The sequence below is a fragment of the Mesoplodon mirus genome, assembly GCF_964341445.2.
Source record: "Mesoplodon mirus genome assembly, chromosome: 7".
NCBI lineage: Eukaryota > Metazoa > Chordata > Mammalia > Artiodactyla > Ziphiidae > Mesoplodon > Mesoplodon mirus.
This window is the reverse complement of record NC_138983.1, coordinates 36362482-36385470: the sequence shown is the minus strand read 5'-3', so window position 1 is coordinate 36385470 and position 22989 is coordinate 36362482. Positions and strand designations below refer to the sequence as shown.

General features: G+C 35.0%; 1 protein-coding gene across 2 annotated transcripts; it reads right to left on the bottom strand.

The window, feature by feature from the left end:
- Positions 1 to 2780: 2780 nt before the first annotated feature.
- On the bottom strand, positions 2781 to 22702 carry FAM76B (family with sequence similarity 76 member B). 2 transcript variants are annotated; one of them, XM_082626286.1, is made up of 10 exons: positions 22454 to 22702; positions 21560 to 21624; positions 20639 to 20693; positions 19420 to 19575; positions 17419 to 17618; positions 14203 to 14250; positions 13933 to 14013; positions 13155 to 13287; positions 10322 to 10423; positions 2781 to 5401 (listed from the first exon to the last, which is right to left on the bottom strand). In XM_082626286.1, exons 1-10 carry the CDS (start codon positions 22538 to 22540, stop codon positions 5312 to 5314), a joined length of 1017 nt encoding a protein of 338 aa, XP_082482412.1. In that variant the 5' UTR covers positions 22541 to 22702; the 3' UTR covers positions 2781 to 5311. The 2 variants fall into 2 exon arrangements, with proteins under 2 accessions (XP_082482412.1, XP_082482411.1); XM_082626285.1 differs by having other exon boundaries at positions 13155 to 13290; positions 22454 to 22700.
- Between the last annotated feature and the right edge of the window lie 287 nt (positions 22703 to 22989).

Genomic DNA, 22989 nt, shown 5'->3' with positions numbered 1-22989 from the left:
ACTTATATCTCCTTTCTCTTTAGCCAAGAATCCTAGTCCTAAACAATGAATGGAATGATAGAATTAGAAAATCACATAATTATTCACTTGCCTTATTCACAATATTTTATTCCACACAATAATCTCAGAATGCTGACACTGTCACCAATATGATTGTCAACAGTATAAGATGATTTTTCAGTTCTTTTTTACTTTAGGACATATCCCACTAGGGATATTATTATTGCATTTTATAGCAATTAGCATAGTTATCTGTGTGGTTGTGGCACCAACTGGTTATATATTTAGGTACATTTGGTGTCTCTCTTTTTTTTTTTTTTTGATTATAACATTGTAAAAATATTTAAGTGACTCCAAAGTCAAATCAACAAAACATGTTATATTCCAAGAATTCTAGCTTCCAACATTATCCCTTCCAACATATTCCTCCTCCCACCCCCTTATTGGTAACCATTTTTTATAAATTACGGTTAAACCTTCAATTTTTAAAAAATATAGTCATATACTTGTGTGTATGTGTGCGGGTATAGAGCCCTACCCTTCTTAAATAGTAACAGGTTACAACACACTTTCCTCTAATTTGCTTCTCTCAATTAACAATGTATCCTAGAGAAGTAGCTGAGTTAGTTTTACAGCTACATAGTATCCATTACATGGACATATCAGTTTTTTAACCAATCCCTTGAAGCTATTTTTTTTAAATTTTTTTTTCTAAGTGTGTATTCGGGATAGAATTTTAGAAATTGGATTGCTAGGTCAAAGCACAACTGCATATGTAATTTTGCTGGTTACTAAAATTTACCTCCATAGGGACTGTTTTTGCAATGATCAATAGGAATATAGGAAAGTGCTTCCCCACAACTTTGTCAACAAAGTATGTTGTCAGATTTGGAATATTGCAAACCTACAGGTGAGAAATTGTAACTCCATATACTTTTGATTTTCATTTTTCTTATTATGGGTGAAGTTGAGCATCTTTTCACATGGTTAAGAACCATGTGCATTTTTCCTATGAGCTGTCTATTCATTTCTCTTGCCTAGTTTGCTATAGGGTTGTTGGTCTCTTTCTTCTCTATTTTGGAAACAAGTCAAATCATTTTAGTCAAGATAGTTTCCAACCCTCTAATCATATAACTTTTCAGACTGTGTGTTTCTTGAAAAGTGGTGACTAGCACTACATATTCCAAATGCAATCATATCACATTAAACATGAGAGAAAGAACACTGGGCTTGAATCATCTACCATCTCCTTGTCAATTAAAAAAACAAATTCTGTGCCTTATATGTCAAGGCATAACCTTGTTGCATCTAATTGACTTTTCTCACTATCCTCAACTTCTTAGCTATGTCTGATATGACTATACACATCCCTCCTTAAAAATTCATTTGTGTGGCAAACTGGCTAGGTACAAATCACTTAAACCAAGCTACCTTAAATTCTTTTTAGAAAATGTCAGGACACTAATAAAAGTCAATACTTAAGTCATTTGCCCGTTCTTGCTCCATTTCTTTGGCTATGAAATAAAGCAGTTGGTCTTCTTAAAGTGTCAAATTATCTGGTCTTACATCACTTCCTTTTCAAAAATCTACTGGAGACTACCCAAACTGCTTTTAAAATACATCTCCAAAAACTTTCCAAGTTTATTCTTCCCCAAATGTCTTCCACTCACTGTCTCTTAAACCTCATTCTTTTTTTTTTTTTTTTTAATTTGTATACTTCTTGGGCCAGAAGCATCAGCATTACCTGGGAGTTTTAAATGCAAATTTGGGGGCCCCATCCCAGAGCTATGGACTCAAGAAACTGGGGCTGAGGCCCAGCAACACGTGCTTAACAAGCCCCACACCCCAACTCCTGACGCACGCTCAAGTTTGAGAAAACAATGATATAGACTAACTTTTCCCACAATTCTGCGAATGCCCTTGCTAAAAGCTATTAGCTTCTATTGCATTTTAATTAAGTTCCAGGTATTTTTTCATGTATATTGTCTCCCCAGCTAGGCTAGAAATTAAAGTCATGTCTTCAACTCTTATCCTATCCAACAATCTAGCATGGTTCTAGTCATGTTCCAACGTTTGCAAAAACCTCAGCTACATATAGCTTGATTCACCTATTGTTGCTTTGAAATAGCACAATAAAAATTTATGTAATTTCTTTCCAGGAAAATAACTATTTCATGAGAGCAGTCTTAACAGATAGGAAAATTAAATTTGTTTGGCCTGAGTCAACTCCTTCAAATCCATCGTTTTAGAAAAATGTAGGTGAAACTTACTGTAGGCTCAATAATGGTCTCCCGAGATGTCCAAGTCCTAATCCCTGCAACATATAAATATATAAATACTATGTTACCTTACATGACAAAAGGGAGTATGCAGATGTAATTAAGGACCTGAGATAGGGAGAGTATCCTGATCATCCAGGTGTGCCCGACAATGTCCTTATAAGGGGGAACAGAGAGAGACACTATGACGAAAGAGAGATCATATGATGACAGACACAGAGACACTTGAAGATGCTGTACTTTCGGCTCTGAAGATGGAGGAGGGGGCAAAGAGCCACAGAATGCAAGGAACACAGCTCCAGAAGCTAGAAAAGGCAAGAAAACACTTACTTCCTTAGAGCCTCCAAAAGGAACCAGACCTGCCAACACCCTGACTTTAGCCCTGTGAAACTGATTTTGGACTTCTGGCCTCCAGAACTGTAAGAGAATTGATCTGTGCTATTTTAAGCCACTAAATTTGTGGTAAGTTGTTACAGCAGCAATAGGAAACCAATACAAAGCTTTTGACAAGTTTTTATTGTGAAATATTGGATTTAGAAAAAAAGTACAAAATGTCAACAGTCAGATGTGTACAGGTACAGTATTTCAATAGTCTATACATGTGAACAGCTTAACAGGTTCACTGCAGAATGCATATTTAGACCAATACAATCTAAAAAGGACTGCAATATTCACAGGCTATTAATACATAAATAACTGGAGCTAAAATGACCCTCACTGGTAAATGCTAATCGATAGCTGAAAACAGGCTAGAAAGCACAATACGGCACACCATAGTATCTCCTTACAGGTCCACATTGAGAGGATATCAGGTCATTATGTCAATACACTACAGATTCAGGACTGGGACTCAATTACTAGTTTATACAACTGCAAAATAATCAGGTTATAAAACCAGGTCATGGAATAAAGAGAGGGCATTTAATTAGGACTAAATACTGTGAAGCCCCTAAAAGGTTTTAGCCTTTACTCATTTCAATTTTTAATCTCTTACCTAAAAAACGGGGAAGGGGCATCTTTCTTTTGTAGCAGCTCCAACAAGGTTTAAGAACTATTACACAGTTTAAAACCATAATGACCACTGTGGATTGACAAACGGCTATGAAACCAGAATACAAACATTATAAATTTTAAAGAAAGGTAATGACAGTATTATGAATTTAGCAAATCCTGAAAACATTAAAATCTGTGTTAAGGAGGCATTACCTATCATTGTTGAGAATACTAAGTTTAGGAAGATTATTGCATGAAGATTTCGTAAAAATAAACTGGTTTAATTCTTCCAAGTCTGACTGATTCAATATTTTACTATCACTTGAAAATTACCCTAGGTTATATGTTTTCAAATTGGACAAAGAATTATTTGATATCTGTTTATAATGAATCACTAAAGGAATAATCTACTGAAACATGAATCATGTTAAAAACAATTATTACAATCATCCTGTGTTCTGCGGGAAGAGGATCTTTGATAGGACACTCATAATCAATGCTTCAAGACTGATAAATTTAATAACAGTTTACTTGAAACAAATTTACTTTGCCCATAAATTCCCAGGAGAAGGAGCCTTCTACTCTATACAGTATATCTAGCGACGCTTGATGCTTTAAAATTGAACTGAAACTCTGAACTGGCACTTACTAAGTAGGAGATCAATTCTATTACAGGCTGAAAACCACTGGATTAGAACACAATTAGTCAATAACTTCTCCTAACCTATCCCACCCTACCTTAACCTTTTATAGACAATTTTAAAGACTCTGATATAATTTTCTTATAAATAGTGCCTGAATCTTGCAGTAGATTCCAATTTATTTAAAGATAATCACAGATTGATTTAAAAGATACTTTTTTCCAGATTTGCTTTAAACTTACACATTAAGTATGGTGTACATAAATATTAACTTAGATAACCACATAGTATAGGGAAAGCAGATATATGGACCACTGCAGAAAAATTATTAATTTTTAAAAATTTTAATAAAAGAAAAATAAAACATGTAACACAAAATATGAACATGAAGCCGTATGACATAAAAATAAAATTATTCTATCAGAAGTGATTTAAAATTAAATCTTTTGGGAAGTATTTTGACATAATTCAATGAATTAAATGACCAACAGCTTCCCATATCACACAGAAACAAACCACAAAATCATCTAAAGTCTAGATGCATTAACAGTTCTTAATGCAACCTCAAACATTTTACTAGCAACTTTGATTTCCTTTTGAAATAGGCTTCTGTACATATGCATTTATATACAAACATTTATTAAACATGATTTTAAAACAAACTGTATGTACAAAAGATCAGCATTCCTATAAATAAAAACATTAGGTGGCAAAAAGGCACTTGTAAGTAAAAATCTACAGTAGTTTTTACAAAACACACACATTTACCTTGCATACTGTACAATAAACATTAATTCCTATGCCAATAATGAAAATACTAGTTTACTAACTAATGGTAACGATGTAACTTTAAAAAACATATTTACATATACTCTGAAGTCCATTTAATAAAAGCACCATGATTCTCTCCTAAAGTCATGTTCATGAAAAGTAAAAACACAATTACCAAAAAACCAGTGTTCACAATTTTTCTTGTTTAAAAGTTTTTGTATTTCTAAATTGAAAACTGTTTATATGAAATTAGCATAGTGTAAAACAAAAAACAAAACAAAAAGCCCTGCTGCTCTGACTTCTGAAAACCACACCTACTCTATTATTGCATGTTGTATTTTATAAAGAGCACTACTCATGCACTCCCTTACAACTGTTTAATACTATTGCTGGCAAAAAAGTTCCTGGATATCAAATAATTAAAAAGTTGCTTCAAACCAGCTGAAGTTTTATTTGAATGTTATACAACTTAAAAAATGCTGTATATCCTTTACAAAAGTGAATAGGAAACATGCCAATCCATTTGGTGTGCAAAAATATTTTTCCACTACACAGAATTTAAGGGCTTCACAGAATTTTTTTCAAATTTTACATTTTCAGCAGAAACACTAATGAATAAACCACTTCTCAAGGGGATGTTAATATGCTTCCACTTTTGTCAAACTTTTTACCCTTTGACAATGCTGCAACCTGTTTGAGTAGTTCTCTGTTTTTGGCCTGTGGAAGACAAAAACATTTATGAGTAAAAATGTTTCAAACATTAAGTTATGCTGAAGAATACTATTTCAAATATTTTACTGAAACACTAACAGAATAAATGAAAAAGTTGATATATTTAGGTTCATCTCTTTAATGTTGGATATGTAGAAGGAAAATCCTAGATTCGTTTATCAGCCCCCTTTGTAATGGCAATATTAAAGTAATTGTTGTCCAAAAATATAATTGGTTACACAAAAGGCAACTTAAAGTGAATCCCTTTAAAAGAGGGTCAAAATTTTAAATAGGGGAAAAATATTTTTGTTTTATCTGAAAAACATGAAACAAAAACTATGAATATAAGTACTGTTGTATAATTAGTAAGATCAAATAACAAGTGATAATTTGAGAGGGCTATTTTCAGACAAACTCTGCAAAGTCTTTCATTTTGATGTTTACCTATTTATAGAGCAAGCATAAGAGGCCCTTTTTGCAAAAATATTCAGACTTTTAATCACTTTCCCAAAGGGACTACTACTCTCTTAACTTAATGATATTCAAAAGAAAACTTTTTGAAGCACCCATCACAACCACCCTTTGTGGGTTTTTTTTTGTTGTTGTTCCTTTAATTGGCATACAGTTATTTGGTATTGGCTTTGATATAATTTGAGCAGTTACACATCATCACTGTTTTCATTTTCATGAGAGGCTGAAATTTCTTTTCAAAGATTCAAGATTTCACTTTGCCATCAATCCGAAGTGAATTTGCAAGTCATTCAAATGTTCCATCCACCACTGGCAAACACACTGTCCTCAAGCCAATGTGCTGTGACAGTCACTAGTGTTTAGTGAGGAGGAAGGTATAAATGGGGGCCTTCAGTGAATATTTTCAAATTTTGACTACATCCATCTTCCTGTGTAATCTCTTAACTGTGGCAATGTAGATAATAAAGGACCCTCCATATATACAAATATGTTAATGCACAAATGCTTTTGGAGTTTTTGAGCCGAAACAGGGAGAATGGTGACAACAGTCTGCAATCTGAGCACTGACAAAATTTCAGAAGATATCCCCTGGTTTATGTTTGAAAACCATTTTCCTTCACAGGTCTCAAGATTTTTTATTATCTACACTTTTTTAACCTCAGTGCTTTATCTTCTACTCTAATTTTAGCCTTTGTATGGCACTCTGCCTCTTCAGTATACCATCTTAAAGCAGTTTCATAGAATATAAACTTTTCCCAGGCTTTGTACGTCCACTCCCCAACCCTTCACCAATCAAATTCTCCCTAATTAATACCCATGACCTCCAAAATGCAAATATCCTAGCTATCTTACATTTGCAAGTCAAATCATTTTTTAATGATCGACTGTATGATTAATAGCATTTCTCTATTCCATGATTATTAAATAATTAAGGGCTTCAATTTCAAATTTGGAAAATCATCAAGAATTTAAAAGGATTTTTATTTTCCCTTTAAAAAGAAATAGTTTGAGAAACTCAGATGACAAATCAGTGAGAATGCCTGGCAGTTAGTGGAAGTCAAGTGCACGCAACCATTATCAATTGGTGTATTACTCAGCTGACCAGTCCTAGTAAACATGGTAGTTATAAGTTGTTTTCTTTTCATTGTTTGCTACATATTATTCAATATATAACTGACTCACTGGTTAAAAAAAGGAATCTTAAGAAACAGAAATTTTAAAATACAAATTAATGAAGGGCATAAAAAAAGGAAAATGTCTGCAAACTTGCCTCAAAGAGATCTCTGTCAGATTTGTAAGTTATACAAAAGTGTTTACACTGACATAGCAAAGCATTAAAGAGTTAATTTTCAAACTATCTTTTCTCATTCATCAAGAAAAAAACAAAAAATCGATGAGTTTATAATTTTCATATTCTAAGTATGAAATACAAGAACTCAAACCTTAGGTATTGAAAGTTGTTTTTCCTTTTAATTCTTTAGCAGCTAATTTTCAATCTGCATGTATATATTCAGTCTCCTAATCACGTCACTAGTAAATTTATTTGCTGATAAATTATGTAAGAAAAAAGCCTTTAAGAAAAATAGACAGTAAGTCAGCTGTTAAATGGGGATAAGTCCAAACCTGTCTTATTCTTATTTCGGTACATTTAAAATATATTTTATAGGGGCTTCCCTGGTGGCGCAGTGGTTGAGAGTCCGCCTGCCGATGCAGGGGACACGGGTTCATGCCCCGGTCCAGGAAGATCCCACATGCCGCGGAGCGGCTGGGCCCGTGAGCCATGGCCACTGAGCCTGCGCGTCTGGAGCCTGTGCTCCACAACGGGAGAGGCCACAACAGTGAGAGGCCCGTGCACCGCAAAAAAAAAAAAAAAAAAAAACTATCTATATATTTTATAGTAATATTTAATATATATGCATTAAAATTTTTTATACTAATATTACTTCTTTATTATGCATCATGCAAAAATCAATTATTTAAGAACTCTTAAGCAAGTTAAGCTAAAAATGTTTAGAAATGTGGCCTCAAGAAAAGAATACATGGATTACGAATCACAGATCCTGCTTTGAATCCTGGCTCTGCCACTTATCTGCTATGTAACTTGGGAGTCTATTTTCTCATATGTAAAACAGCAACTTCACCATCTACCTCAACAACAGTTGAAAGAACTAATCAAATATACAAAACACTTAGCCTAACACAGTGGCTGGTATATGGTAGGCACTCAAATGTTAATTCCGTTTCCCCTTTTATCAACTTACCTCCTCAATGAAAGTATATTTTTTATTTGGCTTTCTTGATATTTTAGACAATTTGGTTTTTGTTTGGTTGGTTGGGATTTGTTGTGGGGTTTTTGTTTTTTGGGTTTTTTTTTTTTTGGTATTTTGGACAATTTTTTTCTTGTGATGCTCAGTGCTTATTTTTCAAGTTTGGTAGTTTCAAATGTTTTGAGAGTTATTAGAACAAGATAAATTTTCTGCTTCAGCATTCAGTTTCTTATGACAAAAAGAAAAACAGTTCACTATGTTTATTCACTTAGGTGGAGCACCTTACTAGTACATACATGGTTGCTAAAAGGGAGTGGGGTTAAAACAGGATACGTAACTGTGACAGAATGTCACCAGTAATATACAAATGATTAAGGGAAGTGGTCTGACAATAAGGATGAAGTAGAAAACCTGAGTAACCTGAGGTGGGAGTCAGTGCAGAACAGCAGAAAAGTATAGTTATATCTGAGTCAGAAGATATAGGTTTCTATGTCACTTCTGACTCTGTGACCACAGTTTCATCTGGACACCACATAACTTAAAGTTACTGTAGGGAGTAAATAAGACAGCCTATGTAAAATTATGCTGAAAATGTACACTTCTATATAATTATTAGTTATTATTAAATTATACGAAACTTCAGCTACCAACCAAGAAGAGGTAGGCTTAAGATACCCATCAGGCTAAGATGTCAAAGCGAGGTTCCCTTGTGCTTACAACTACAAAATGAAACAACGAATTGCTCTTTTGAACAGTGAGAAGTACTAAGTTTTATCGTATTTAAGTACTGCTCACAGGTTTTCTCGCATGTCATTCTGGATTTATTCATGTCTTGGCTAAATCACATTAAACCAGAGATCACCATGCAGAAGATTTTGTTTCCAGTAATCATTCAGCACTAATGACTGAATGAGTAAAATAACATAAAACTACTGCTTGCTGGTGGATGAGAAACAATAATGTATAAGAAGCCTAATATATAAAATGGGCAATCTCTTGGAACAGAGGGCAGATGGGCATTTCCATAAATCATCACTCATTCAACAAATTATTTGAATTCCTACTATGTGTCAGGTTCTACGAAAGTTTCTCTTCAGAATTCTCTGTAATAGTAAGATCAGCATTACGACTAGGCAATCTCTACCTTGAATTTCAACAGGTTCCTAAATCCACTTTACAATCTTACTCAATTTAAGCTATTTTCAAAGTATGAAGAACACAAAACCAAAAGATAGGAAATAGCAAATATCCCTTGGTATTACAATGTTAAAAAAAAAAAGCAGGGCAATATTAATTCCTTCCTTCCCAAGCTACACTCTCCCATCAAGAGCCTAAAGTCTGTGTGCTTCCATCTTGTATGCTTTTAAGACTTAATTCTACAAATGTCAGAATGGATAAATCGATAATACATATGATTAACTTAGTGTAGTCTGATTTCTAAATTTATGAAACCTAGGTGAAAAAAGGCTTAAATAAGGGAATAACCTAAATCTCTGTTTGATGCTCTCCATCTCTGCATTCCAGACCTCAGAAACCACCCTCCTTGTCACTGTGGTGACTCTCAGCATCACCATTCAGTTGTTTTGTATATGGACACCCTACTGAGTATCCTCTGCAGTACTCCGAGGATGGCCTACATCCTTAGAGGCTCCCTGCTGTGGATACAGCAGAACCCTATTTGGCACTTTAAAAATCACAGTACAGAGGTTAAAGTGCACTCTTTGGCCTTGCATCTCTGCATGCAGCATGAATTTCCTCCACTCGAGGTCCCGTAAATTGGTTTTGTAGCCCCACCTCTCCTCCCGTTATCTGGGAGGAAACAGGAAGAATAACTACACAATGTACTGAGGACCTTACTTTCACCTTAGTTTCATGAATCTGATTTTTAATTTTTGCTTTTCACCTGAGGATCAACTGAACATACTTCAGTGATATCCTCCTCTGAGAACCCCATTTGAACTTTAGGCAAAAGGTTTCAGAACTAATCTACTGAATCCCCTTATCAAGTGATTTCAGGCAATAACTTTTAATGGGAGCAGGATTAAAAGGTATTTTAAGTCAAAATCAAAGCTGAAAATACTCTAGATATGCATAAAGTAGGGATACTAATACCAGTCTAAGAGAAAGAATACTATTAACCAAGTTTACCCCTCCTTGCCTAACAGTTTACATAAATAATCTCATTTACCTGGAGTTGTTCCACAGTTTCTTTGTGAGCTTTTTCCATACTGTTCATCTTTGTTCTCAAGTTTGACTCTTGGTACTGAAAGTCTGCCTTAAGTTCAGTTAACTGAAAGATTAAAGAAAAAAATATATATAGATATATATGTATATACATGTATATATATATGCATATGCACAAACACATCATTGTTAAATATTTTTCACAATAAACTCACAATTCATTATAAAAGTAGAGAATGTTAACAGCAGTTTACTGAGTTTTGTAACTTATCTCGAATTTCTGTTTTGTGAAATGATGAATTCTATCTAATTTACTACTTTAACACTAATACAATTTTAATGTCAAGATAATATTGAAACATCAGTATAACTTTTGAGAAGTTGTCTTTTTTGTTTCTTTTTAAATGTGGTTTCAATGGACGCAGTTTGGCAACTGGTATGCCAACAGAAAAGCTTAATGGTTAATACCTTGGAAAATGCTTCAGTTAAAACATACTTCACATTATATATAAACAAAGTAAACAGTAAAACTGGTTTCAGGTTAAAATAATCTTTCAATGAAAAAAGAAAAAAGTTTCACACTGGGCAAGTACATAAAGGAACAGTCTTATCAACCAAAAGCTATATTGCTTTTATTTTTAAATTTATGTGCAGAATTCCATATCCAATACCACTTAAGATTTGAGGTAAAAATGGAGAACAAAGCACAGAAATACAACTAACATGGAATAAGAAAGGAAAGGGGGTTATTTTAAAATTTGGGCTAAATTAGACAACGTAAGAAAAAAGATGGTGATTTGAGGAAGGAAAGACAGCTATATGACAATTTTTTTCATAAATATAAATGACATACATAAAGATACAAAATCTCATGACTTCATACTAAAAAATAAGTTGGTATTATATAATTTCAACATAAGAACCAGGCAGAAGAAAGCTTCTGGTTAATTTTAATTGGTTTTCATTACGTAAGCTTTAAAGGTTTGCAGGTTCTTTTCTGTAATTACCCGGTAGCCAGTAAACAAGGAAGTACACCAGAAAGAGAGAAAGGAAGTCACAGTGCCCTATATTCTGATTTTCTGAATAAAAAGCTCTCACTTTTTGTCCAATTCAAAGAATAATTGAATCCTGCTTTCTACATTACAAAGGAATTCCTGTTCTGAAATGTCAGTTCACATCAGATAAGCTATGATATTTTCATCACTACACTGTGAGTTGCCTCCAGATTATGAATTTCTGGAAGATAAGAATCATGTCTTATTTCACCTTTTTATCCTCATGATCTAGTACATGGCTGGCTCTAGAAGTCACTGAATAAAGTGAAATAAATTCTAGAAAATAATGTGGTTGTCTTACATTTACATTATTTAAAAAAGCTGTAAGTATGTAGCTATTTTAGGCTTATAGTTATTTTCCTCATAGTACTGCTAATTTCCATCCCCATTAGTGTTTAAGAAAAAAGGAACACTAACAAAACAAGAAAACTTTTCACTAACTGCACTAACAGAATAGTGATACTTGAAAAAAAAGCCAAAATTCCACAATTCATTACTATGCAGTTTTGGAATCACTGCTATTTTATAGTAAACTTCCCATTTTATTCAACTTTTATCTAGGTTAGTACAGATAGACCTGTCTTTGTGTAACAGAAATGTTTCTAATATTTTGTGTGTAAAACAAACTTCCATTAAAGCTAAGTTAAAATATTCCGTTGTTAAGCTAAAAGAACCATTAAAAAATAAAATACTCCTAACTATCCTATTTTTGTCTTATGTCAATCCTAAATTTCATACATCGAATTTGCTTAAGGTAAGGTACAAATGTATTAAAATAAATTTAAATCCATTAACCATCAAGGTGTGGGAAAATGTTAACATAAAAGTTACATTTTTTACATGAAAGCCAGAAGTAAAAGCCAACTCAGACTCAAGCACTACTATGGAATCTCAGAGATAGCTACATACTACATATTCATAAACACATCTTGTTCATAATTTTAAAAGAATGTTTTTAATGTTTTCCTATTGGAATGATATGTTTGAAATAGGTCAAGCCAGACAGTCTAGGATCATAAGACAAGTACAGAAGTAGGTTCTACCCTCAAAGAAGACCAAACCCCAGTAATAGCAGCTATGAGCACTTATACAAGCCAGAAGCTGTAAGTAAACACTTTACATTCTCATTTAATCACAACCATCTTCCCATGAGATGGTGTTAATACTCTCATTTTTAAAATGAGAAAACTGAGGCCCAAACAGGTAAAATTCTGCTCAAGTGCACACAGAAAGTATTAGAACTTTTCACTAAACAGACAACATATTCGATATTCCTCTTTATCTAACTGATAAAGTCCCAATAAGTACACTTACTTCCTATCTTAGATACCTATTGTTAATCATTACCACATAGGAAATTCCCACAGCATTAATTTTCTCCACTTATTTGATCTTGATTGAAATAAATATATAATTGGTATATTAGACTATATTCAGTTACTTTCTTATACCAAAAGAATTGACATAATATTCCATTTACATCTCATTTTCAAATTAAGACATTAGATCTAATTTTAGATTACAGGCTTACTGAAAACTAATGTTCAGAACTTATTAGAATTCTAATCAGCTCTCAATTGATTCTTAGAACTAAAATTCTGAAGTACCACTTTTACATATCGTAATTAGATGGCCTACGTTCCAATTTGGGCTTCTGTGTCTTATAAGAATCATGTACCACAAACATGACCAAGTTATTGAAGAAAGTCTAACAAAATTTGCAATTATCAAGCAAGAGTCAAGATGAAAACCTTACCAGGCTTCAGTGAACCATGTACTTACCTTTTTATCTTTTTCTAAAATGGTCTGGTCTCTCTGTTGTAAGAGACGTTTAAGTGACATCACTTCTTCTTTCAGTTGACTTATAAGGACAAAATTGTCTGTTCCCCCACTATCTGCTGACTGATTTATAGAGCTACTAAAAAGAAAAAAGTAAAACACAGTTAAATAAAGTAGAAGGAAAATTAGCAGGTGTTCAAATTGCATAAATTAGACAATTCCACAAACATCCTTAAGGCTAATGCAAAAAAATATGTACCTGACAGAAATGGATGCAACTGGCAAATTACCTTACTAATGGCACACATTACATACACCTGCAGAAATATAATTCAGTATTAGCTTTTAGGGGGTCAATACTTCTAGTGTAAAGCAATAGGCAGCCAATTTGTACAGTAACATCAGCAAACTTTTGGCTAATGAACTAAAACAAAGTCACTCTCAAAATACTTTAAATCTAAAAACATTTTCCAAGCAGGTCAATTTCAAATATCACAATTAGTTTTGTGTTTCACTGAAGAATAATTAAGATAATGTTCTCTATTGAGATTTTTTTTCAAAACCCAAATTTATGCCCCAAATAGAACATCGTTCAGTGCCACTTTCTTATTGCTAAAATTAAGTTAAAAATTTTAACTGATTATGTTCACTCTTCTCGGTGACTCAAAGAAGTCAATGTAGAAGATACATGTTCTATTCTTTTACCTAGTAATAATTGGCAATCAGCCATAACTGTTCAACTAAGTTGAATTTTCACAGCACTAAAGGAATTCATTTTTACCTATCTCCATTAGATGGCTTAGATTCCAATTTGGGCTTTTTCTTTGGAGTTTCATTCTGAATTGCTGCAGAGGATTTATGGCTGAAACCAAACATTAATAAAAATAATTAGAGTAAAAAGGGCAGAGGCATCAAATGAAAAGTTATTCTTCTTCCCCTAAAGTTTTACTGAACATCAGTTTTTTTAAAGCCTAAGTAACAAAGTTAAAGGAATATCACATCTTAAAAAATACATGTCAAAATACTTCAGAAAATATGTTAACATATTTACCTCTGTTTCCACAGTCCCTGCTCTTGTTCTGGACTCAGATTGCTGATTCTGAAAAATACACAGATGATATCTAATAACATTTATTTAACCCATCAACATTTTAACAGCATTCTTCCCAGTGGAATCAAATGATATATGTTTATATTCTTTTGTTCTGAGAAAGGCATATTCAACTAAGTTTTCAGACTAAGCTAATATATATTGAATAAATCACATTCCAATAAGATAAATTCTAATCAAATGACTACTAGCCATCTTAAGTTGTTTAAGAAAGGTAAGATGATGGGGACTGGAGTTTCTTTTTAATCAGGACTTTCAATAATTCAATTTAATATCATATTAAGGGTTAGGGTATATGAGCATGAAAACCACCACAACAGGGTTCTATAATGACAAAGTCTGAAAATCATCTTAGGCTACCCTTACTATTTCATACAGATGTTTTATCTTAAAGTTAAAGCCTTCCTAATAATCCTACGTAGAGATTCCTTTGGAGTAACTCAAGTTGCTCACAATAGTGTGTCAAGTTGAACCAGGAAATATCTGAATTTTTCTTTCTTTCCCAGTTTTCCTAAGACTCTTTTCCAGAGTCTCGTCTTTCATTAGGCTGTACTCTGGAGCAGTCATGCTGAAAATACTGGGAAATCTCATAGTAACTACTGATTTTACTTTTACTTATAATTACTACTACAGTACTACTTCTTTTCCACTATGCCGCAATACTAGTAACCACTTTATAACTCACTATGAATTGTCCATACTTTTTTTCTGTACTTTCACATCGGCCAATCCTTCATTAACCTCTAGCTTATTCATTCAACACGTGCAGAGCATCTCCTATGTACTGCACACCACGTAAACTGCTGACCCTTGAACAACATGGGGGTTTGGGGGTGCTGATCCTCTGTGCAGTTGAAAATCTGCACTTAACTTTACAGTCAGCCCTCCATATAGGAGATTCTGCATCCACAGACTCAATCAACCACAGATCATGTAGAACTGTAGTAAATATTTAGTAAAAAATAAAAAAAAATCTGAGTATATAAGTGGATCTATGCAGTTCAAACCCGTTGTTGTTCAAGGGTCCACTGTATATACAATATAAGAGATGTTAAAAAGACCTGGGCTGTGTGACCTTTTGCAAGTTCTTAAAATCCCTGAGCCTCAGTTACCTCATCTGTCAAATGGATATAAAACATACCTTATAGGGAAAATGAAGATTAAATGAGTTACCTACATAAAGACACTTAGTACAGTGTTAGCATACACAAAATAGAAATATGTACATATGTTTGTGTGTGTATATAAAATTTACTATTCTTTTAGCTGTAGAAGCTTTTTAACCATGTTCTTAAGAATCAGCTATAAATAACAAGCTGGGGAAACAGCAGCTGTAATTCTCTCAACCTGAGTTATTCTCTACTTGTAGCAATGAACAGCAACCCTACTGAGGAATTCAGTTGCCATTTTGTTTCTTTTACAAATTTCATTAAAAGCATTAGCAAGGTATATAATCACACATGAATTAATAGAACTATCCAGACTGCAAAATGAGAAAAATCACATTAATAATGACTTAACAGAAACAGAATCTCAGCTTTCTGAGGTGGGCTATTTCTTGCAACCATATTAACCTGAGTTTCTTCCTTCCCCCATCACTATATATCACAATATGGAAGCTCTTCATAATCATCCTTATCCAATGAACTTAAGATAGGGCTCCACAAACTGGTTGCCTACTCATCAAATACAAAAGAGTATTTGCATATCTTAAATAATCAAAAGGAAAATAAAAAGTCAATCCATTCTCTTTCCCTTTACTTCTGAAACCTTAATTTCAAAAGATTAAGTTACTGTCACAAAATTTGATGTTTATAAACATAATCTGAGTGTGTCCTTTCACATCATGCTAAAACAAATTTATCTGTAAAGGGCAAGGGAAAGGGACATTTCAGCTGAGTCTTAGGTCTGACAGTTATCATCATGGTAGTTATTTCCTCATATTTTTTCCTAAAGCAAGAAGCAAAAACAAGGAAGGTTTACATTCCTTTGTTCCTTGGGATACACTGATATAGAGGCCACAAGATTTCTTCAAAGTAGCCAGATTAGAAGTCATTATGGAGTCTACCACTGTTACATCCAGAAAGCACTACAACACAGTGAGACAAATGGAAAAATTGCCAGAGAAGCAAACAATCTCAGTGCCTCAATATCAATATCTCAGTGCCCCATAATCTAATATGTGCTTGCCTATAATTCAGAATCAAGTGTTGTTAGTTAGACAGAACTACATTACATTCCACAAATACCTTCATGTGTTCCTAACTGTGGCAGGCATCAGTTTTCTGTAAATGAAACTGTTTTAACTGTCTAGAACTTTAAAAAGCCTCAGAGAAATTTGTGAAAAAAAAATAAATTCTCCTGAAAATCAGTGTGTATCATGTCCCCTTCTTCTCCGTTTTAATTTTTTTATTTTGCATTTTAATATTCTTGATTTGTCCATGAAGACTAAAGCTACACTTTAAAAAAACTTTACACACATAAAAGGTTAAGATACTACTACTGTGTAACTTTTCTCCCTAAGGCAATTTAAAAATCAAGTAGTTGTTAATATTTGAAGAGTTCCTGTCTGTTTTTTAAAAAAGCAAAGTACCATTAGTAAAAAAGATTACTTCTCACACTTTGTGAACCTTCAAGGTTTAGAATGCTTCCATCATGGTCACAAATGACAGTGTTACAATCTGTTCTCCAAAAATACAAAATACATTTCCTAGTCACTGGTTTAAATTTGTTTTAACTAAAAAAAGTTAATAGTAACTGAGGTAAATAAAATTTTTACAAGTAAAATCCTAACAATTCTTTGAACAAAAGAAGAATATTGAGGCTTCTGATAACATGAATCAATGAAGCATCAATTAACCCTGATGTACTTGTATTTTGACTTCATTATATGATCATAACTTTATATTGTAATTCTCTAAAAGTCCTATCTTTATATTTATGGTAAACAACTAAATACACTCATTATGTGTAATTCTGTACACTGAAAAAAGTGGGGAACAGCCCTAGAGGCTGTCATGGTAACGCACAAGAAGCTTACCATGTACAATGGAAACTAGACAAGCACATAGCTAGCATTTACAAAAAGTTAAACACCAAAATCTGGCATTAAAATGCCAGTGAGGACTTTGGAAAACACAATTTCAAAGTACTTACTTGTGATGGCTACTGCTGTGACGATGGTGATGGTGATGATGGTGGTGATGATGTTTTGAATGATGCTGGTCTTTCTCAGTAAGAGATGAAGAAGATGAATTTGAGTGTGACGATCCCAGGCTCTTCCTTTGTTCTTTTGTCTTCTGTAAAACTCTCTTGTACGATAAAGTACAGAGCCAGCATAATAACTTCCCATCAACCTTTTAAAAGAAAATACTTATATTAGATTAAATGTACGTGTAACTGGCTGTAAGTGAAACCTGGTAAGATAAACTGCTCAACTGCTGGTGTGCATGTGCGTGCTCTCTCTCTCTCACACGTACTCACACCACACACACACACACACACACACCCCACACACACATACACACTGTTGCAAAATGGAAGTAAAAGTAGACTTTTCTGAAACTTGGGGAAATGCTTATTTAGAGGATCATAAAATTAGAAAGGATGATATATGGACTTCCATTAGTTTTGAGGCATTTTTAAATTTGGAGAGGAAAACTTATTTTCTTATTACTAGAAAATAAGCATAACGTGATGATATACTTCAAAGAAACCTTATCTAAGCACTATCATAAATTCTTAAATTACTGTGTAACTACTAAAATGATAAAGTATTTCCCATGAAAGCAAAACTGTTAATTTATAGAAAAAATGAGACTGAATGACATAGAATCGACTCTCATTTGCAGATTTGTATTGGCAAATTCACCACCTATTAGCAAAAATTTATCTGTCACCCCTAAATCAATTTGTAGCACTTCTGTGATCATTCACCCACATGCACAGAACAGCAAAAAAATTTGTGTAGCTAGACCGCAAATGTTCCCAGATGAGGTTAACAAGGTGACGCTTTACTGCCTTTCTTCAGCTCTCATATTGTAAACAAGTATCCTTTTCACAATCTACCTACTATCACGTTTTTCACATTTGTGCTTTTTATTGGTGATTTCACTGTTAAAATGGTCCCCAAAGGTAGTGCTAAAGTGATGTACAGTGTTCCTAAGCATAAGGCGGCTGTGATGTACTTTATGTGGAAAATACCCGTTAGATAAGATTCATTCAGGCATAGTTATAGTGCTGTTTGCTATGAGTTCAATTTAATCAATCAACAATATATATTAAGGTGTCTTTAAACAGAAACATACACAAAACACAACAAGATTAGGTACCGATCTACTATCTACAGGATAGTACCTATCCTGTACTGTCCGTAGGAGCAACACTTCTATTCACTAACTCAGTGTTTGCAGCAACTTTATAGAACACAACTCTCACAGATAATGGGAGGCCAGTGTCTGCGTGTCAACAGGGAGGAAAAGAGACTTCTTTCCAAAATTAAGACTAAAATTAAGTTCCTGTCCTCTATTTGTTCAAATGAGAAGTGCTGGAGGAACATGTCTTACAACTAGGGTACATATATTGCTGTGGAGGAACATGGCAGAGCCCCTCAAAGAGACAGTCATCCTCCAAATCAACTGAAACTGATAGTCATCAGGAGGCCTGTGTGAATGCTCAGCAGAGAAATGTCACACACATATAGATACCTTTTAAGTCACTGTAGGTAGAGAAAAACAAACAATGGTATAAAATATGAGCCCCAAGTCAAAAGGCACATGACTAACTTTGAATCATGTGTTAAACTGCCATCAGGTATATTTTCACACCAGCAACTTCAAGTAACCAGCAAAAAGGTAAGTAGCTGAAAAGATTTAAAAGCAGTTAGTAATTCTCCCACACAAAATACTGGATAACCAAATAGTACAGAATAGCTATCACTATAGAATGTTTTTTAAAGTATAGTAATCTCAACTGATCAACATGAACCTACATATCATGCCAGCAAAAAGAAAATGCACTGTTCCTGCACTTTCATCTAACCACCTGCTTTCAGGGACCCAAAGAATACATCAAGCTTCAGTAATATATTAAGTATAATAACTTCCAACTTGTTTGTGTTTAATTTCCAGAAGATGTCATAAAATAAATTAAACATACCTTTCTTCTTCCTTCCTCCTTCCGATCAAAAGCACATTGTTGTTTGCACTGTTCACAAGTCTGAGGTGGTCCATATTTTTTTTCTGAATTTGTGCAACGCTGACACTTGGTACCAATAAATGCTGCAATTATGTTACAGTATTGACAAGGCTTAGGCTGAAAAACAGATATATATTTTCTTTAATTGAGACATTTTAAAATACTAAAATTTTGCTGCATAAAATATACCCAGTGAACAGGACATATTTTAGGAATTAATTAAGGAAACTAATAGGCAAAAAGTTTTCTGTGAAGTATGTTGCCCTATCATAGTCAAAGACATTTATTATGTTTCTATTCATTTGCTAACATTTATTTCTAGACTCATTAAACTTTTCGTTAAACAGTTAAATAAGATCGTGAGAAATGTACTTATGACCTGCATAGTATGTTATATAATACAAAAGCTACATGTAAAGACGTTTCAATAAATGAAAACAAAGGTACACACTGACAGAAGTTTCATGTATCCAGTATTTGGGGGAGTGAACTTCTACTAACTTAATATCCTGTTAGCTTAATTACTATATCATTTATTCAAAATACATTTAACAACTTTTTATCATATGTATAGGTACAGCTGATGCAAGAAATAGGTGAGTTTTCAACTAAAAAAAACTGGCACAAGCATATTCCACATAACTATAACAAACATACCTTGATTCTCTTTGATATTCAAAAGACAACTGAAGATTTTAGAATCCCTTAAGGCCAGAAATTTGACTAATCATGACTGTAATATACCAATAATAACTGTAATATACATATAAGAAAAGAACTTATACTAGGATAACTTCTTGACTTTTGTGACTAAATGCCTGAACTGTGCCACTATACAAAAATTGTCAGAGGTTCTGAGGAAGAGGTAAAGTACAGTTATGCAAAGTTTATTAAGTAGGTTCTCTACAACCAGGAGTTTGTTTGCTATATTTGACTCTTTAAAGAATAAAATCATAACTTCCCCACTGAAATTCAATATACATAAACATGCACATAATATGACTGTTTTAAAATTTTATCTTCCCATAAGACTCTCTATAGAAAGTTTCTTTCCTGAAATATTTTGGTACTTGAAATATTTAAGAACATAGCAATACATATTTTTTAAAAGGTCCATCTTTGTGAAAACATTAATTGACCAGCAGCAATAAAATGAGATGAAAATATAAGATATACTTACGGTGCCAAATTGCTTCACATTTTGAGCACACTTCTTACAAATCGTGTTAGTTTTGCTGAAAAGGAAATTGTATATAGATGATGAAACTTATGCAGCACGATGCTGAACTAAAGCAGTCAAAGCGTTCTATGAGTAGAAGTGTACCATGTGCTTTAGTAGTACTTAAAACTTACTCTAACACAGAGTAAGAATTTTTTAAAAATGCAAATGTAAGGATCTTTTTAGGGCTGTGTATTATGCAAATATGCTCCCCTTAATTAAGATAAATGTTTTCATACATTTTTATTGTGTACTTTAAACGGAAACAAATCAAAAAATCCTATTGTTTTCTATCTAGTTCCAAAATCCTCACACTTGCCACTATTTATGCACAGCACCAGTGCCTATCTAACCTTCTACTGGGTGCTCTCCACTATTATGATGCTCACACCTACTTGTGAAGAAATTATTTGTTCTCTTAAGCTCTTGTGCATGCACTGAGGCTCTAACAGGAATCACTCCATTAAGAAATATGTGCTGTTCTTCCACTGGTAACAAGTTACTAGATCTCACCCTTGGAAGGTAGCTGTTAACACTATAGACCTTTCCTCAGGTCCATGTCAGCACTAACGTTCTGCCATTTTTTAATAGTTTAACAGTAACAGTTTATATTTGCGCTTTTCGTTAGCAAGGCTGTACATCTTCCATGCAATAATTTATTTTTTATCTCCTCAGGTATAAAGTCTAGCTGTAAAATACCCATTAATTTTTGGTCAGCATTCTCTCTCCTACCATGCAGAAAGGGCTTACAACTTAAAGCTTAGAAACTAAACCATTTTATTTAAAAAAAAATTGTAACATAAATATGGGATTACAACCCTCAAGTATTCCTTAAAGACAATACTTTGTCTTTAACAATCAAAAACTGTTCAATATACAAACCTCTCTTGTTGAAATTCTGATCTGCAGTAAGTACATTTTACAATGGGATGCGCAATCCGACATTCCTGTAATAAGACAATATGTTAGTCATTATCTATCTCAAGGCCCCCAAAATTTCACGTTTCTGGTGGAAAATTATTACCCAACCTAGTCAAATGCCTAAAACATCAATAAAATCTGTCCCCCAACGTAGAAAATTGAGTGATTTATCAAATAAGTAGCCAATTACAGCATAATTCCTTAGGGAAGGCTTAGGTGTCTTTGTCTTTATTAGATGGGGGGGTACGCAACAGATAAATTATAAAAAGCTGTCAGGGCCGATTCCAAGGATTGGTTAAATGTGAAACTACTTATTATTTTGCACCGTTGCTCACAGACAGCATCCCGGCTTTAATGGGATGGGAGGAGCTCCAAATCATAGAGCATTCTGTTCCCAAGCCAGACGCTTCGCTTTCCTGGACAGGGAAGAAGGATGCCACCAGCTTTGCGGCTTCAGGTTCCTAGCAAGAAAGTGCAAACACCGTCCTCTGCCTCCCGGTGGAAGGAGAGGACAGACTAGACAGAAAACCGAGATGAAAACATCTCCATCCCGGGGTCTCTGCGGCATAGACAGGTGGCTGCCTCACGCAGCCCCACCCCTGAGACCCCTCAACGTTGCTGGGGCCCGGCCCCATCCTGGGTCGCCTGGAAGAGGGCAGGGTTCCGTCCTCCTCTCAGGGGCTTTCCCAGCTGATGCCCAGGTCCTCGGATAACGGGGTCTCTGAGTGAGGAGGCGAGGGCTCCAAACCCCCAAGGCGCCGGCGAAGAGAGAGGGGCTGCAGTGCAGCGGGCACCCAGCTCCCTCGGGCTATGGCCGAGGAATCCCCGCCCGCCCACCACCCAGCGCCCACGGACCTTGCAAAGCTGCTGGCCCTGGGAGAGCTCTTCGAAGGGATAGCGCTGGGTGCACTTGGTGCAGGCGTACAGGGCCGAGGCCGCCATCCTGCTCCTCAGTCTCCTCCTCCACCGCCGCCCGCTCCGAGGCGGGGCCCTACCGGGAACTCGGGCACCACCACCGTCGCCGCCGCCACCGCCGCCGCCGCCGCCGCCGCCCGGGCCGCGGGCTCCTCCTCCTCCCCCTCCCCCGCGCCCACCAGAGCCTTGACGCGAGAGCCTAAGGTACTGCAGACGCAGCCGTCTCCCTCCGCCTCCACTTCCGCCCCAGCCCACCCAGTGACGCTGTCCCAGCAGCTCCCGCTTAGGCCCCGAGAGCGGCGGAGGGAGACGAAGCGGATAGTTCGCTGCGCTTTAGTTGCGCGGCGACGGATCCGCTTCCTCCTCGGCCTCCCTTCCCCACCCCTGATTGGCTGGGGCGGCTACTGCGTCATCGGTCGCTCCGCCCAACTCCTAACCCCCGCTACGCTGGGAGCTCCCACAAAGCGAGGAAGTCG